This window comes from Theileria equi, chromosome 1, assembly GCF_000342415.1.
Source record: "Theileria equi strain WA chromosome 1, complete sequence".
Taxonomy (NCBI): domain Eukaryota; phylum Apicomplexa; class Aconoidasida; order Piroplasmida; family Theileriidae; genus Theileria; species Theileria equi.
In genome coordinates, this window is record NC_021366.1 from 1,691,982 (window position 1) to 1,707,090 (window position 15,109).

Sequence of the window (15,109 nt, forward strand, 5' to 3'; positions counted from 1 at the left end):
AAATGAAGTGGAGGCATCCATAATATGCCAGCATGCACCGTTCCAATAGTATACTCTTGGGATGGATTGGTCACAAAATACCACGCAAAGCACCTAGAGAAAATCGCGGTGCCCATAAAAATCAGAGCCTACATGCAGACTAGAGTACTACGTACCACCTTAGATTCGGTAACTCATGATCGAAGAAGAGGAGTTGAAGAAAGAGAACCAGAAGAAAAGCTGGAAGACATCTTCGAAAGGTTCCTCGGAAACCTCGACAAAGAGGAAAAACCTCTTGAAGAGGAAGAAGTGGAAAACGAACTCGAATTCTCTCGCGACCGAGTAATAAGGATCAGGAAGAAAATAAAACGTAGAAGAACCGCTGCTTCTAGAAGGTCTGAAGGCCCCCAAAACCTACGGAAAATCCGTAGGATCTACAAGGGTAGAAACTAATAACACACATATAACACAACCCCTACACCTAGGGCAGGCTAATTAGTAATTGATATGAATGGGTACTGACTAGTTGGTCTTAATTTGTTGGTTTGTTCTTGTTTCATATTAGTTGTTTCTGTTCTTGTTGGGTCATTTCCTGTAGTCTGCTCTGTGGACTCTTCCTTAGACTCTCTGGAAGTACTCTGTTCGCCATATACTACCTAGTAATATATTCCATGCCAAGATACCAAAAATTAAAATTGTAGGTTCTCTAGCAGTGCCTACCAAGGGTGGGTAGTCTATTTTACAGATAAGTGATTAGAAATGACATTATAGCAGGCCATTTCCATATTCCTATAACCGTTGTTATCACTGTACCTACAGTTCCAAGAGATGCTCCAACTATAGTAACGACGTCAGGGGATGACTCAGGAAAGTGTATAATCTTCAGGTCATCAAGTGTGGTCTTCAGTTCATCCTCAAGTCGATTTGTTTCCTGATTAGTAATCTTGCTCCAAGCCTTTGCATAAAAATTGGCCTTTCTGTAGTAGGTGTACTTGTTCCTACCACTAACAACCAGCTCCACCAGTAGTGGTTTATTATGCTGAGCATCTCCATTCCAATAGAATACAGATACCTCGGTTAGAAGATCCTCAGAGCTTATACCAAGTAATTTCCCTTTATGTTCGATGTTCTTGAGCTTGAATGGTTTACTTTCACTTTCACTATCCTCCTCATACCTAAAGTGGCTATACTGTAAATAATTAGTTTGATAAACATCTTTTTTGGAAACTTTGAAGTTGAGAGTATTTCTTCTCGGTTTATATGTAGCCTTATTTTCATCGGTATAAGAGGCATCCAAAATTACTTTAGGTGTAGTATACTGATTAAGGAGGCTCTGTACATCCTGCGGATAATTAATCCAGGGAGATTTATCCAAACTTGTCTCTACCTCCCAGTCGGTGTCTCCCAAATACCTTTTATACCGGTGCTGTTTGTTCATAAAAAAGTAGATAAGAAGAGGTTTGTTAATAGGTCCTTTGGACCAATAAACATTGATGTCTGATATGCCAGTAAGTTGTGTGAATCCAGTTTGTTCTACTTCCCCTTCAAAGAATCTGGAAATAAAAGAGGAACCCCCAATAATGTCATGTACAATGCATTGACTTTTAAGGTCAATGAATGAGTATATTTTGTATTTTTTACAACTAGGACAGTTGTAAGGATTCCTAGTATAACTACCCCTATTGGAAATATCCATGGCATGAGCTCTGTTCCTTTCACAGTTCTGCTCATCCAGATTCTTCTTGAGATTATTAGCATCTATACTTCCATGTTTTCTCCATATAAGACCATTATTAGTAGTATAGTAAACTGAGGTATCTTCACAAGTTGACTGAATAACAAGTGGAGTGTAATGTATCTTGTCATATTTCCAATAGTAGACGGAAATATTGGATCCCTGTGTCGGTGCTGGTATTATAATTTGAAAACCGCCATCATACTTGATATCTCCAAGTTCACCATCTGCTGGAATATGCGTGAACTTAGTGTATGTGCCATCCCTATCAGGGTAATCTTCTACCGCTAAATTGACCCTTTTGCCATCTTCATTGGTGTAGTAGTGACCTCCTTTACCGTCTTCACGAACATGAGTATCTCCAGGATATTTTCTAATGTCAATGGTGACACCCTCTTCGCTCATACTACATCTTCATCCACAGTCTATAGTACATATATCCAGCAATATCCTCCAGCACTTTCCTCATGCTATCCTCTTTATCCTACAAATCTTACACACTATCCTACCATAATCCATTCCCTACCCATCATGTACCTCTCTCTTCCTCTGCCAACGTTTCAAGTAGTGTAGCAGAGTCTTAGTACAGGTGGGAATTATTAGCGTAAGAACGGAATAATGTGCAGGATAACCCAGGAATATGGAGATAGATGGTGGGGATAAATAACAGTTTATACAGGCATTTATTCCTCCTTCTCATCGAGTATTACCTGGAGACTCTCATAAGGATAGGCTAGTAGTCACAATAATGTTCCATTGTTAGATGAACATCCAGATTCACAGGCATAGTTTGTGGAGAAATAGGCTGGGGAGATGCCTCCTACTCTCCCGAGTAGTAGAACATTCTTCCTTATCTTCAGTATTTAAACCAGTGCTTCATATGATCCCCCTGTTTACATGTGATATTAGAGAGTAGAGGCTAGAGAGCCAAAACCCATATAAAATATACACCTAGAGAAGTTTAATTTGGTGCTACCAAACTTACTGTTTTACTGTGAAGCTAGGTTCCGGAGAGGACACTGAAACCTTTTGGCTCAACTGCACGAGAATAACAAGGGTCTTATCCATCACGATCCCCTCTATTCCTGGTATCATTTTACACACTCAGTACTATTCTAACGTATTCATGCCATCTACTACGCCATTCACGATAATAAGATCTAACGTATTCAAAGTTTTACATGTTCTCCAGATGTATAAATGGTAGTTTGTTAGATTTTCCAAAACCAGCATAGGCTCCAATACAGGTCAAACATTGAGTGCATGCTCAATTAAGGATGAAGAATGTGACCAAGAGGAAAATCAAAGGTCAGGTAATATGAGACACTAATGGATGATGGAAAGTAGGTACTGCTGTCAAGTTGGAGATTTAGGACCATGGAACTCTACAGAAGAAACTTAATGACTTTATTGCTAAAATGAAGGTCTTCTAGATGGAAGAATACTGAGTAGTTCTTCCTTCATCTGTCTGTCCAAAGCACCTTGGCATACAGAGAACACTTTGGATACTAGGATGATAATTATCTACAGATACCCTTGGAAGCACTGGTTTAAATACTGAAGATAAGGAAGATGAGGAATGACATGTTCAACTTATGAGGTGGATATTTTGGTACCTTACAAGCATCCTTTATAAGCTATGCCCATTCATCCTAAAACAGAGTATATCTGTGAAGCATTACAACAGTCAACCCACAAGTATTAAAGTCTCGAGGTAATATTTGGTGATCCGGAGGAATGAATGCCTGTATAAACTGTTATTTATCCCCACCGTTTTATACATTCCTGGATTCCATTTCTATTCTCTTCTCTCCACTGTATTATTAAAAGATCAGAGATATCTTACACTTTACTATTTTTCATAATTTCCTGAGACAAAGGTCTTTGTTTTCCTTACTCTACTTTCCATGTTACACACAGTGTGTATTATATCTGCAACATAATACGAGTGCATGCTTCTCTTGTTTCTTTTTCTGAATGCTTATAACTACTCTTTGTTTACAATAGGACTCTAATTGTTATTTTGGTAGAAAGGACTCTACAACATGAAGGTTCTTTCAGCACTACTATGGGCGGTCTGCTTGGTAAGGTTATGCAGTGCAGGGTGGTTTGATTGTCTTGGAGGTAGCAAAACTGTTACTCTTGACCTTGCAAGTCCTGATAAGGACAAGTTAAATATGACGACAAAGGATGATAAAGAATTAAAAAGTATTACATACGAACCGAAGAGTGGCCATATCTCCTCGGTTGTTGATGCTGGCAAGGAGTTATGGAAACCTGAAGTTGGTCAAAAGTGTCTATTAGCAAAATTCTTATCAAAAGGGAGTTCTTCACTACTTGTACTCTTTCTTGAAACTTCTGATAAGTACTTTGAGAAGAATGATAACGGTGAATGGATATCTATTGAGAAGAAAGATTATGAAAAGAAACTAGATGGTCTCAAGAGTGGTATGACTACTACCTCTTCCTCTGGATCATTATTTGCACTATGGTGATAAAAGTCGGCATTAATCTAGCAGTCTCTCTTCTTAGAGCATACAGTGGATGATCCACAGGAATTTTAATGGACGTCTATCAATAATGAAATGCTATGATTCGGTAACATTGCTCACACTCCAATGAGAATGTGCATATTAATTAATGGTAGTATTCTTTACATGTATATACAACAATTAGAATCTTTCCAATGCATACTCCTTATTCAACATTCCAAACTCATAAAAACCACAAATATATGCAAAACTTATTCACATGGTGTAATGTGAGGCTTTGTTTATAAGCATGAAATTTCTGATGAGACTAAGAAGGGTACTATTACTGGAGATAAACTCCATATTTCCGGATTTTATAGAGGGAATAAGCCTATTAACCAAGTTTCAACACCAATGCTTAATGTTACAAGCGCATTTCTATATTATTCTAGTTTAGAAGCTAGCGGAGAACCTCCATTAAAATACACTTTAACTTACCAAACTAATGGATAATCCGCACCAGAGTGGTATGAAGGAGCAGTGAATAATTAAAATAAGGAAACCAGACACCATTTAACCTCATACCATCGAGTAGAGTTTGGAGACCTGATATACAGATTTCTTCTCTCTTGCATGCATCTACACGCTAGTCCAGAAGACACATTCAGCCCATATGTAATAGTAACAGAAGCTACGCTCCATAATTATTCATCCACTATCGACCTATTCACTGGCGTTTATGCCTTCTTGTCCAGTTTGTATACTCGGATGGGGTCTGCATGGATGTCTGAATTAACTGCATGATTGGCTTATACGTTGAATGTGAACAACCATTATGCGCAAATAGCAAGGGATAGTGCCTTTTATTTGGAAGGCGTCGATAGAACATGAGGATTCCCGCGTTATTGTTTATACTCACGATTTTGCGACCTTGTGGGTGTGGAAATGATAAGGAGGAAGAGATAAAGGTCTACAAACGCAGACCGGCTAGAGTCCGGATTGCAAGAGTCACTCCATACCCTAATAAAGCAGTCCATTCCCAGCCCGCCGTTTCCCGTAAAGGGGGGCTTAATATCGATATCTCCAACCCCGACGAGAGAGTAATCGACGTCCTGGAGACGCACGGCAGAAAGATAAGGCACAAGCGTTATTTCTCAAGACCCGGTCTAAAGGTAACATCTGTACGAGATGACGTGAAAACACTATGGGAAGCGAGTGACGCCGAATATTGTGCATCAATGATCATCATCTTTTCATGCAAATATCCTCCTCTTTTGGTACTTTGTCTTGTTGACAGGGGCGGAAGGGAATCTAAATACTTTGAAAAGAATGACAATGAATGGGAAAGCATCACCTTTAGCGAATTTAAAGAAAAGCGTGAAAATATGAACAAGAAAATGACCCGGCAGAAGGCCCGCAAAAGATACTTTTACTAGAGAGATTTCCGAACGTTTAAACTACAATGTAGTTTGTGGATAATATGACCTTCAGTGAAGGAAGATTACGAGGTTATTCCTGCGCACATTTTGTGGTATAGTAGGTAACCTCTTGACATTCTGTAAGCTACGCATTTATTCTACTATTTCTACTACAGCAGACATTCATCCATCGATATACCAATATAGTGACCCCTTTTGACTGTATAATCACGTTTTAAGTCAATAGTTTAACCGATGCCGAAATAAGGCTCAATTTGTTATTTTACATGTCTAAATTTATGCCTCGAGACTCTCATTAATGGTATTTCTACTTAAACTGCGCACATTTCCAGTACTTTTTTCAACCACATTTACTCATTCTTTCTCCTCTTGTAAAACTGTACGGTTTCCTTGTGTTCAACTCGTTTTCCGGTGTTCTTTTCAAAATTTTCAAATTTATCTCCCAGGGCCTCCTTGATGGCGTCTACCGTTTCCTTTGTTGCCACCTCTAGCGGAAGTTTCCCCTTTTTATTGTACCGTTGAGTTGCGCCTAAAAGTTTGTATTGGAGAAATGCAGAGTATGGAATGAGACGAAAGTCGACATCCATGCAACTGGTGCTACACAAACCTCGTTGTATCAAAAAGAGCGCACATTCCACGTGCCCATTTTCCATGGCTAAATGCAACGGAGTAACGCAGCTACTCGAAGTTCTGCTGCTTATATTTGCCCCTTTTTTACACAGGAGCTTGGCCACCTCCAAGTGTCCCTTTTGAACTGCAAAGTGCAGACAAGTCATGGCGTTTTTCGCCAACGCCCGTACATCTGCTCCGTACTTTATAAGAACTCTTGCGCTTTCCAAATGACCTAAATGTGCGTTGGTTTGGACATACAAGATGAGAGCTTCAGAAATGAACTGGAAAGCCATACCTTCAAACGACGCCAAATGAAGCGCAGTCCTAAGTGTAAATATGATGGCGAATGGCGTAAAAAGGACAAACCTTCCGAATTCGTCCCTTTTGTCTATAAATTCCGAGGGGAGCTTTAGTGGGTCCTGGACCTTTTTTTTGGATTTATGCGGATCTTCCGGTTTTTTTGGAGAGTCACCAGATTTACCATCATTGTGATGGTCAGTTGAGGTGCTCAGAGACGCCAAATTAGCGCTGGAATCGGCACTAGAGTCTCCTGGTGTGGCAGCTTCCACAGCACTTTCTGGGCCTTTTACCGGGTCATTTTCGCCATTTCCAGGCTCTTTCGTATCTAAAGACTTGCTAGAATCTGTATAATGGCCCAAATCGCCCTCTAAACCTCCCGCAGCAAAAGGAGCGACAGAGCCTCCCTCAACAGTCGTCTCTTTTTCTGTAAAATCGACACCTTTAACCGCTCCTTTCGAGTCCATCATCTCTCCTTCATCCTTTCCATCGTTTGAGGTGGAGATGGAGGATGGATTTGCGGCATTTCCGGAAAAATCTCCGCCATTCCCTGGAATCTCGCCACTTTCTCCATTTTCTGCCGTTAAATCTCCATAAACCTTTGAAATACCATGAGAATCTATACACTCTGCATTTTTATGGCCCTTTGAGGCCAATGTTCCAATTAACAGCGGAGCTCGGCTCTTCTTCTCTCCCTCGGCCTTTTTGAGATATCCCTGGAGGATCTTTTCAAGCATCTGGTGGCTGTTGTTACGGGAAAGCTTGTGCAGAGCGCTCATTGTGCGATTTTTCGGAGAATAAAAGTGACTGCGGACCGAGAATGCAAAGTGTGTGGAGAGAAGAAGAAGGATGTGAACCCCGAAGAATGAGGGATGTGAAGCATACGAACAGAGTGAGTATGCAGGGCTTTGGCGACCTAAGGGAGCCTATAGAAGAGTAGGATTAAGGTCATTACTGGAGTACAACGGAAGGAAGAATGACCTACCGACGTCGGAGACTAGGTAGTTGGTCACTATGGAATGAGTGTAGCGAGTGGAAGAGTGATGCGAATTCATCCTCAGATGAATGAGTTAGCATTATGAGATGCCAGACATCGAGTTCTATAATGCAACAATAGCAGGAGTATGGAGACTATGTACTCATAATGTTCAGGATTCTTCCTTTTCATTCCTCTACCCATCCTCTCTCTTGTCTGTATAGGAAGAGACTATCTCCTCGTCAAACATCTCATGGTGTACCCTAGTGGATGAAGAGTCGAAATCTTTTGGTGAAAAATATCGATTGTTAGATATTTCTTATTTTAGAGATATATTCTCTAAAATACACCATCTTAGGCTCTTTAACTACGATGAATAAGCATTGGAAGTCCATTCCGATAGAGATAACGGCAATGGCCATTTTCACGGTTATTCCAAAAAGTTAAACGGCACAGGCATCGATAAATGGTTAATTCCAAAAGGAACATTGTATTCTGACTCCAAAGAAGGACTCAGGACACGTAAACGACCAGAGGGTCGGGGAGTAACCATTAAAATCCAAAATTCGGCAACGTAAACAATGATTTCCGAGGAAAGGTCTTCTGTAGGCTCGTTGTTAAGCCGAGGGAACCTCCAGAGGAAGTCATCACACCTGAATAAAACAATAGGGGACGACAACGTCGGAATGCAAACTGCAGCGAGTGAAATCTCAACTTCACGAGCTGAAACGATAAAAGGTGTCACAAATCCAACATTAATATCAACAAGTGATGTAGCTGACAACAGGTCTACGTTATCCCTCGTTGAAGGGCAATGCCTACCTGAATCTAATCAAAAAATCTTTTCTAAATGGGTACGAGCTTGCGATCATACAGAGAGTAAACAGGGAAACATATTGCCTTCCAAAAAGCAACAAAAACATGATGATAATGGAAGAATAGGACCCAAACTAATCGTTAAACAAACTGGTACAACCTACCGTGCATCATTCCAAACTGACGACAAAGAGTTCAACAATGACATACTTGGCACTAGAAGACTTTATTATAATCTAGCTGACGTAAGGTTAGCGTTAACCCTGGACGAATTGCAATGTGGACCTGAATTTAATCAAAAAAACTTCTTATATAAACAGGTGGCGACTTGTAAAACTACCCAGTGTAGACGGGGGATAAACATAACTTTTAAAAAGCAAGGCGGTAATAAAACTATGGCGCTTATAGTAATCGTTGAAGAACCAGTAAGTCTCTCTAGGAGATTCGCTGGAATCCTCAGTAAGAGGATAAACTCAAATGGTCAAGAAATCAAGGTCAGGTCGAAATACAATCGAAAAATCTTATTTATAAAGGCCTGTTCTGATTATTCCCCAAACCTACAGGAAACTGTAGTGTCTACAAGGGTGTAGGAACTAATCACGCACATATAACAATCCGGTACGTACGGGGTAGGTAATTTGTTGTTTGTTGTTGATGTTCAGTAGAAGAATGAGTTAGCATTAGGAAATGATAACCATTGAGTTGCCTACTCCATCATAGGGAGAATAGGAGCCTGAATGGTCACTATAGAGGATGAGTGATGTCTTGGCAAGCTGTGGAGTGAGCATATGGAGGAAATGGACTAGAGGAGTTACTCAACCGGATTGAGGATCATGATGGCAAAACAGGTCTTTATAGCACTGGGAGAGTTCAAGAACAGCTACCCAGTCAAGTTTATCTGCGATAACAAGATGCTAGTGCTCCTGCAAGGACTAGGACCGAGGAATAGAGCCTGGTCTCCTCAACACTACCAACATGGTAGATCTTCTAGTGGAGAGTTATGGACCCTCAAATGCAGATACTAGAGATAAGATAGGCCCGTAGGCAGGTCAAGGAAGACCATTTAGATGGGTATAGGAAAGACTTTAAGTGGCACATAAACTGTGAGATTCCTTTGTGACTGCCAACAAAATGTCAGCTCTTTTGCAACAAATATACCAAACAGATATGATTACTCCAGATTATTATCGTCGAGCCACTCATTACAGTGGAGACGGAGGAGGAATAAGGAGAGTCTCTGACTACTGAGTGTTCCCAGGAAGGATCTTCTCTGTGAGCCTCTACCGCATATCATCCACAACTTAAGGCTCCATAGAATTGTCATATTTTATTCTAATGGTAACTACACTTAGGAAACTCACTACACTAGTTATTGTAAGGAAGAAGAGAATGAAAGGAAGAAATCTTCCTCTTCACCCCATGCATTACCAGTCGTTCTTCCTGATTAGTAACATCGCAAAATGAAGGTTCTGACAGTACTATGGACGGTATGTCTAGTGAGACTCTGCCATGGTGAAGATGATTTACAAGCACAAACCTCCCCTGATACTACCGAACAAGAATCTCCTGCTCCTGAAACATCTGAAGAACCTCAACATAATGAGGAAGCATCTGAAAAAACTCTTCAGGATGTTTCTACAGAGGATGTGACTAATATAGACCAGTCAGATTCTAAACCTGATTTAAAATCCAAGGTAGACTCTTCACAGTTCGATCTTGAAGAAGAAGATGAAGGTAGTGTAAAGGTTCTCAAGTTGACTGTAAAGAACGGTGGTACGACAAAGGAGCTCAAGTATGATGGTAAGGAGGTTTGGTCTGCTACCTGGATAGTTGGCTTTCCCTGCTCTTCAGCAAGTCTATACTTTGATGGAGAAAAACCAACTTTGGTCATCCTAAAAACGAAAGGTTGGGGTGGTAAGGAATCCACAGTATACAAGCACCATGATGGAAGTAAATGGAATACTGGTGATAAGGAAGAACATAACAAGAAGCTTGAGGAATTGAGGAAGAAGACTTCTGATACACCCGTGGAATCTGGGATTATAGACATTAGCAATAAACCTAATGATAAAGAGGCTATCTTTGTTGAATACGACGATGAAGGGATTGTCTACAAAAGTTACACATTGAGGGATAATGTTACTGCTAAGACTGTCAAGGACGGAGATGCTACAATATGGACTGCAAAAGACGGGCATGAATGCCTAAAGATCTTTACATATTCCAATGATAATGTTAACCTCTGCCGTCTAAATGTCAAATCCTCCGATGTAATCACTCCTCATTTTTTTGAGAAGGTAGACGGGGAATGGAAATCACTAGAACATCCAACATTCTCCCAAAAACTAAATGCTCTTTTAGAACCTGTAAACAAAAAAATGAGACTAGAATTCTTGATGTTGTCAGATGATGTAGCTGACCTTTATGAATATTATTCGGGTGGAATGCTAGTTACCATTGCATTCCCAAAGTTCAAGACGACGAGTGTATCTTATATAGGGGAGATTTGGAAGGCTAATGATGATAAGGAAGAGTGTGCTTGCGCTCGTTTCTATACTATAAGAGGATGGATATGTAGAGTTTATATAAAGAAGGGTGATGGTACAGAGATCAAAAATTTTGAATATAGTAATAATAAGTGGAATAGTGTCACTAACCGTAACACACTTATAAACACCTGTAACTCCTATATACCTTCTGAGGACACCAAAACAAAAGTTACATCTGGAAGTATAGATGTTACCAAGGAGGACAATACAGTTTATAATACTAGGACTTTTACAGTATCCGGAGTAAATGTAAAGAGATACATTCCACTCCCAGATAAATTTATAAATGAAGTTAAAGACGGAGGACTATCAATATGGAAAGCCCCTGATGGAATGAAGAGATGTGTATCCTGTGAGTTTAAATCAAAGGGGAATGTTTCCTTAACAAGTATGCTTGTTTGTACCTCTTTTGAGCTATGGTTTCTCTATTTTGAAAAGAATGGCAATGGTGAATGGAAGAGTATAGAAAGGAAAGAGTTTGATAAGAAGATAGAGGATATGAAAAATATGGAGACTCCTCAGCCTTCTGTAGAATCCACTGGAAATGATCCTCAGGATGTTTGTGCTCCATCAGATAATACAGATACTCAATCATCTGGACAAGTTACATCTCTTCAAGAATCAGGTAATGACCATTCTGAAAGTCCTTCAAGTGGCTCTGAAGAACAGTCACCAACTGAAGAAGATGCAAGGGAACAAGACAAACCTCAAGATAGCGAGTAAACTTGAGAGGTTATGGACCTTCCTCTTCAACTAAATCCAAGCGGAGCCCATTACATGAAGGGTTCAAACACAAACCAGCCAGCTTCTTTCACTAATCCAAAGCCAAAGTCTGCTTTAAAACTCTCCTGTAAAGACAATGTAGAGCATGTTCAGGTCTACATTCTCTATGTATAGGCTCCTTCCAGTCGCCATCTCTGCCATCTGTAGATGGTAATGTCCAAAATTAGGTGCTAAAAAGTCTTCATGCCTCGTCACAAATTTGTGGAATAGGGACCATCTTGAAACCTTATGGAATAGAAAACACATGATCTACTTGAGGGAAAGTGATCTTTTATCATCATCTTGTTAATATGGACCTTGTTATAACTACAAGGAAGAACTAGTCAGTGAAGATAGGTCCGGGAATGGGAGCCTGGTGGTCTTCCTAGATGGTCCTCTGCGGCCGGTTGGACTGCTTGAGGAGCCAGCAATTTTAAATACTCACACACTCACCTGTAATATTTTAAATTGTAATTCATTCTTCCATTCCTGTTGTACGTGATATGTCATCTTCTTCCACCCCATGCATTGGGAATGTGCAGAAGGAATGCTCTTCATTCCGGGCACACATTTGCCTGAAGATCTCTAATGCGGGTCTTCCTGATACTATGCGTACTTGTACTGCGTCAAACATGTAGTTTAGCCGTCCCGCAAGGGCCAGAAGGGGAAGTCATTCTTGACCTCTCTTCTCCGGATTCCTCATCCATAGATACCTTTACAAGAAAGCCTTATGGGTTGCTTCAGACGATACATGTAGCCAGGGATTGCTCTAGGATAACGTCGGTGGTGGATGGCGGGACATTTCTCTGGAAGAATAAGAAGGATGGAAACCATTGCACTCACGTAACAGTTTTAACACATGAAACTACTCATGCTAACATTTACTTGAAGAATGTAGAAGGCATCAGGAGCTGCTTCTACCTCGAGAAGAGTGGTGAAGAATGGAAACAGATTACCGGGAAGGAGTTCTATGACCGACTCCACTCCGTGGTCAAGAGGAATGCAGACTTTGATCGCGTAACTTTGAACATTAGTAAGACCCCGGATCCGAAAATCTTCTACGTCAACAAGGCGCCAGAGTTCCCCTTTACAGTCTACGCCGCCAATAGTAAATGCAGGATAACAAAGATAAAGGATGGCTGGACTACCACAATTTGGGAGGACAAGACCAAGGATAAAGGTTGCATGTATGTCTCATTCTATCCTAAAAAGGACCCAAAGTGGGCCTACCTACTATTTCTCAACTCGGATGGCTTCAAGGAGGAGTTCCTGGGTAAGACCAAGAATGCATGTCGCGCTACTTGGAATGCCATTACAAGAGAGGAATACCTGGAAGGAATAAGGAAGGCTGGTTTTAACGAGTCTACCTTCAAAAACCACATCAAATTGGACCTCTCAAAACCGAGTGACTCATTCCACAAGCATTCATACATTACTGGTGGCTGTTCAGAGCGGCTGTTTACTCCACTTCCAGGTCTTCTTCTCACCAGCGTTACAGATGGCATGGATGCAGTATGGACAGCAAAGGACGGAGAGTACTGCACTTATGCCAATGTATTTCATTATGATGGAAAAGCCATTACCATGTATCTTCTCACAAAGGGTCCAAAGGGTGACCGTAGAATTTTGTACTTTGCCAAGAGCGGTAAGGAATGGAAGAGTATAGACAAAGAAGGCTACTTTTCCGCAACTTCCGGTAATGACCCCCTGGCTCCGCCCAAAGAGGTTGCCCATGAATTGACCATGAGTAGTTTTAAGAATAGGCAAGGTCTCAGACTCATCAGTTATGCCTCCAAGGTTGAGAATGCCAAAGCAGACATCATTTTATCTCACGGAATGCGTGGACATTTTATAGACTTTAATGTGCTGAATCCAGAATGGAATTCCAGGCATTTCGACTTTCCAACCTATTCCTATGCCTCTCCATTTGGGGGCTATAAACCTTCACCAGAGCCGAATCCGATGGATATCTATAGACACATCTTCGAGAATCCAGCGATACATGGAGACAGCATCAAGGCTTCGCCAAGATACGGCTATAGAGGCGGTTTTGCGGAGGCTCTAAACAGGCTCGGTTACAATGTCTACTCCTTTGACATGCAATCCTACGGTCTGTCCGAAGCTGCTAGCGATTTAAGATGCTATGTGAACAATTTTAAAGACTATGTCTATGATTTAATGCAGTTTGTCAGTATCGTCAAGAGAGGTAAATTTGGAGATCCTAATGAAAAGTGGGATGAGAAGATCGTATACAAGAACATTCCTACGGATAAGAAAACATTTCTGCTCGGATTTTCCATGGGAGGAAACATTGCCGTCCAAGCTGTGCAGGAGTTTTACAAGCATGCAAAGGAGGGAACAAGATTGGTGGATGGCCTTGTTGGTCTCTCGGCCATGTTAAGCCTGGAGAATTATATGACCACTATAATGCAAAAGATAAAGTTTCAGGGTCTAAAGTTTCTTGCATGGAAAAAGCCACACTCTGAGAATACGTACGATAAGCTTGACAGGCATGGAGAATCGTTCAATAATTTCATGCGGTGCCACGACCCGTTCTTCCTTGCCCGTCGAGTGACATTCAAGGCCACCAGACTTCTCTTTAGCGCTACAGAAGATGCCAACAAGGACAAGAAGAATATGGTTCACTATCCCAAAAATCTGCCAACGCTGTTTTTACACACGAGGGATGATGCGAGATGTAGCGTAAACGGTCCACGAAAAATGGTGAACGAGAAACTAAAGGAGAGTAAAGTTGCAAAGTTTGTAGAGCTGGAAGGTGCCTGTCACTATTTAACCTTCTATCAGTCGATTGCTGCCGTGATTCCACATCTAAAGAAGTGGTTGGATCAGTACGCTTAATATTCATTTCTCATTAATGCAGTCGATAAAACCGATTGTGTCGGTAAATGAAGTAATTTATAGTGTTTCTGTCTTCCTATGTATGTATACTGACGAATGCAGATGCTTGCGATGTATATGAAGAGCATAATGGATAGTTTGGAGAAGAGAATGGAACTATTCCATGGCCAATCTGGTGGAATATCCATACGTAAGAGCACCTCTTATGGACCATACCAACGTAATGAAGCCTTGCATACAGATAATCACTACACATTGGATGTAGAAGGACCCTTGAGACCTGTGGAGGAAGAGGAAGAAATGTGTCGGGATAATTATCAGCATAATTTCTCAGTGGAAGAAGAAATGGGAATAGTGGAAAGACTAATCTTGGTAATACTACAAATGTGTATTATAGACGAAATGTGAAGGTAATTGGTCCACAAGAAGTCTCTAGTAGACACCACATCTATACACCTGAGGCCATAACCGGTATAGAAGCACTAATGCAGTTTTATAAGGACAGAGAACGTAGTACAGATATAATTAGGAAGATAGTACAGTTGGACGGAAGCATGATTTTGGAATCTTGGCTTACAGTAAGTGATGGCCCAGTAGGAGAGCTGCTGGGCTAC

The 15,109-nt window shown here is 40.9% G+C and overlaps 8 protein-coding genes across 8 annotated transcripts; 6 read left to right on the forward strand and 2 right to left on the reverse strand.

The window, feature by feature from the left end:
• Positions 1–24: 24 nt before the first annotated feature.
• BEWA_025870 (hypothetical protein) lies at positions 25–432 on the forward strand (the record flags this gene model as incomplete). Its single annotated transcript, XM_004829347.1, has 1 exon — positions 25–432. The coding sequence occupies one exon, from the start codon at positions 25–27 to the stop codon at positions 430–432; it is 408 nt and encodes a 135-aa protein (XP_004829404.1).
• Positions 433–718: 286 nt separating this feature from the next.
• BEWA_025880 (hypothetical protein) lies at positions 719–2,119 on the reverse strand (the record flags this gene model as incomplete). Its single annotated transcript, XM_004829348.1, has 1 exon — positions 719–2,119. One exon carries the CDS (start codon positions 2,117–2,119, stop codon positions 719–721), a length of 1,401 nt encoding a protein of 466 aa, XP_004829405.1.
• Positions 2,120–3,759: 1,640 nt separating this feature from the next.
• Positions 3,760–4,209, forward strand: BEWA_025890 (signal peptide-containing protein; the record flags this gene model as incomplete). Its single annotated transcript, XM_004829349.1, has 1 exon — positions 3,760–4,209. The coding sequence occupies one exon, from the start codon at positions 3,760–3,762 to the stop codon at positions 4,207–4,209; it is 450 nt and encodes a 149-aa protein (XP_004829406.1).
• Positions 4,210–5,072: 863 nt separating this feature from the next.
• Positions 5,073–5,621, forward strand: BEWA_025900 (signal peptide-containing protein; the record flags this gene model as incomplete). The annotated part of the gene is made up of 1 exon (XM_004829350.1): positions 5,073–5,621. One exon carries the CDS (start codon positions 5,073–5,075, stop codon positions 5,619–5,621), a length of 549 nt encoding a protein of 182 aa, XP_004829407.1.
• A 353-nt stretch (positions 5,622–5,974) lies between these two features.
• BEWA_025910 (hypothetical protein) lies at positions 5,975–7,312 on the reverse strand (the record flags this gene model as incomplete). The annotated part of the gene is made up of 4 exons (XM_004829351.1): positions 5,975–6,153; positions 6,232–6,468; positions 6,532–6,560; positions 6,603–7,312. 4 exons carry the CDS (start codon positions 7,310–7,312, stop codon positions 5,975–5,977), a joined length of 1,155 nt encoding a protein of 384 aa, XP_004829408.1.
• A 778-nt stretch (positions 7,313–8,090) lies between these two features.
• Positions 8,091–8,915, forward strand: BEWA_025920 (hypothetical protein; the record flags this gene model as incomplete). The annotated part of the gene is made up of 1 exon (XM_004829352.1): positions 8,091–8,915. One exon carries the CDS (start codon positions 8,091–8,093, stop codon positions 8,913–8,915), a length of 825 nt encoding a protein of 274 aa, XP_004829409.1.
• An 870-nt stretch (positions 8,916–9,785) lies between these two features.
• Positions 9,786–11,597, forward strand: BEWA_025930 (signal peptide-containing protein; the record flags this gene model as incomplete). Its single annotated transcript, XM_004829353.1, has 1 exon — positions 9,786–11,597. One exon carries the CDS (start codon positions 9,786–9,788, stop codon positions 11,595–11,597), a length of 1,812 nt encoding a protein of 603 aa, XP_004829410.1.
• Positions 11,598–12,224: 627 nt separating this feature from the next.
• BEWA_025940 (hypothetical protein) lies at positions 12,225–14,495 on the forward strand (the record flags this gene model as incomplete). The annotated part of the gene is made up of 1 exon (XM_004829354.1): positions 12,225–14,495. One exon carries the CDS (start codon positions 12,225–12,227, stop codon positions 14,493–14,495), a length of 2,271 nt encoding a protein of 756 aa, XP_004829411.1.
• Positions 14,496–15,109: the final 614 nt, after the last annotated feature.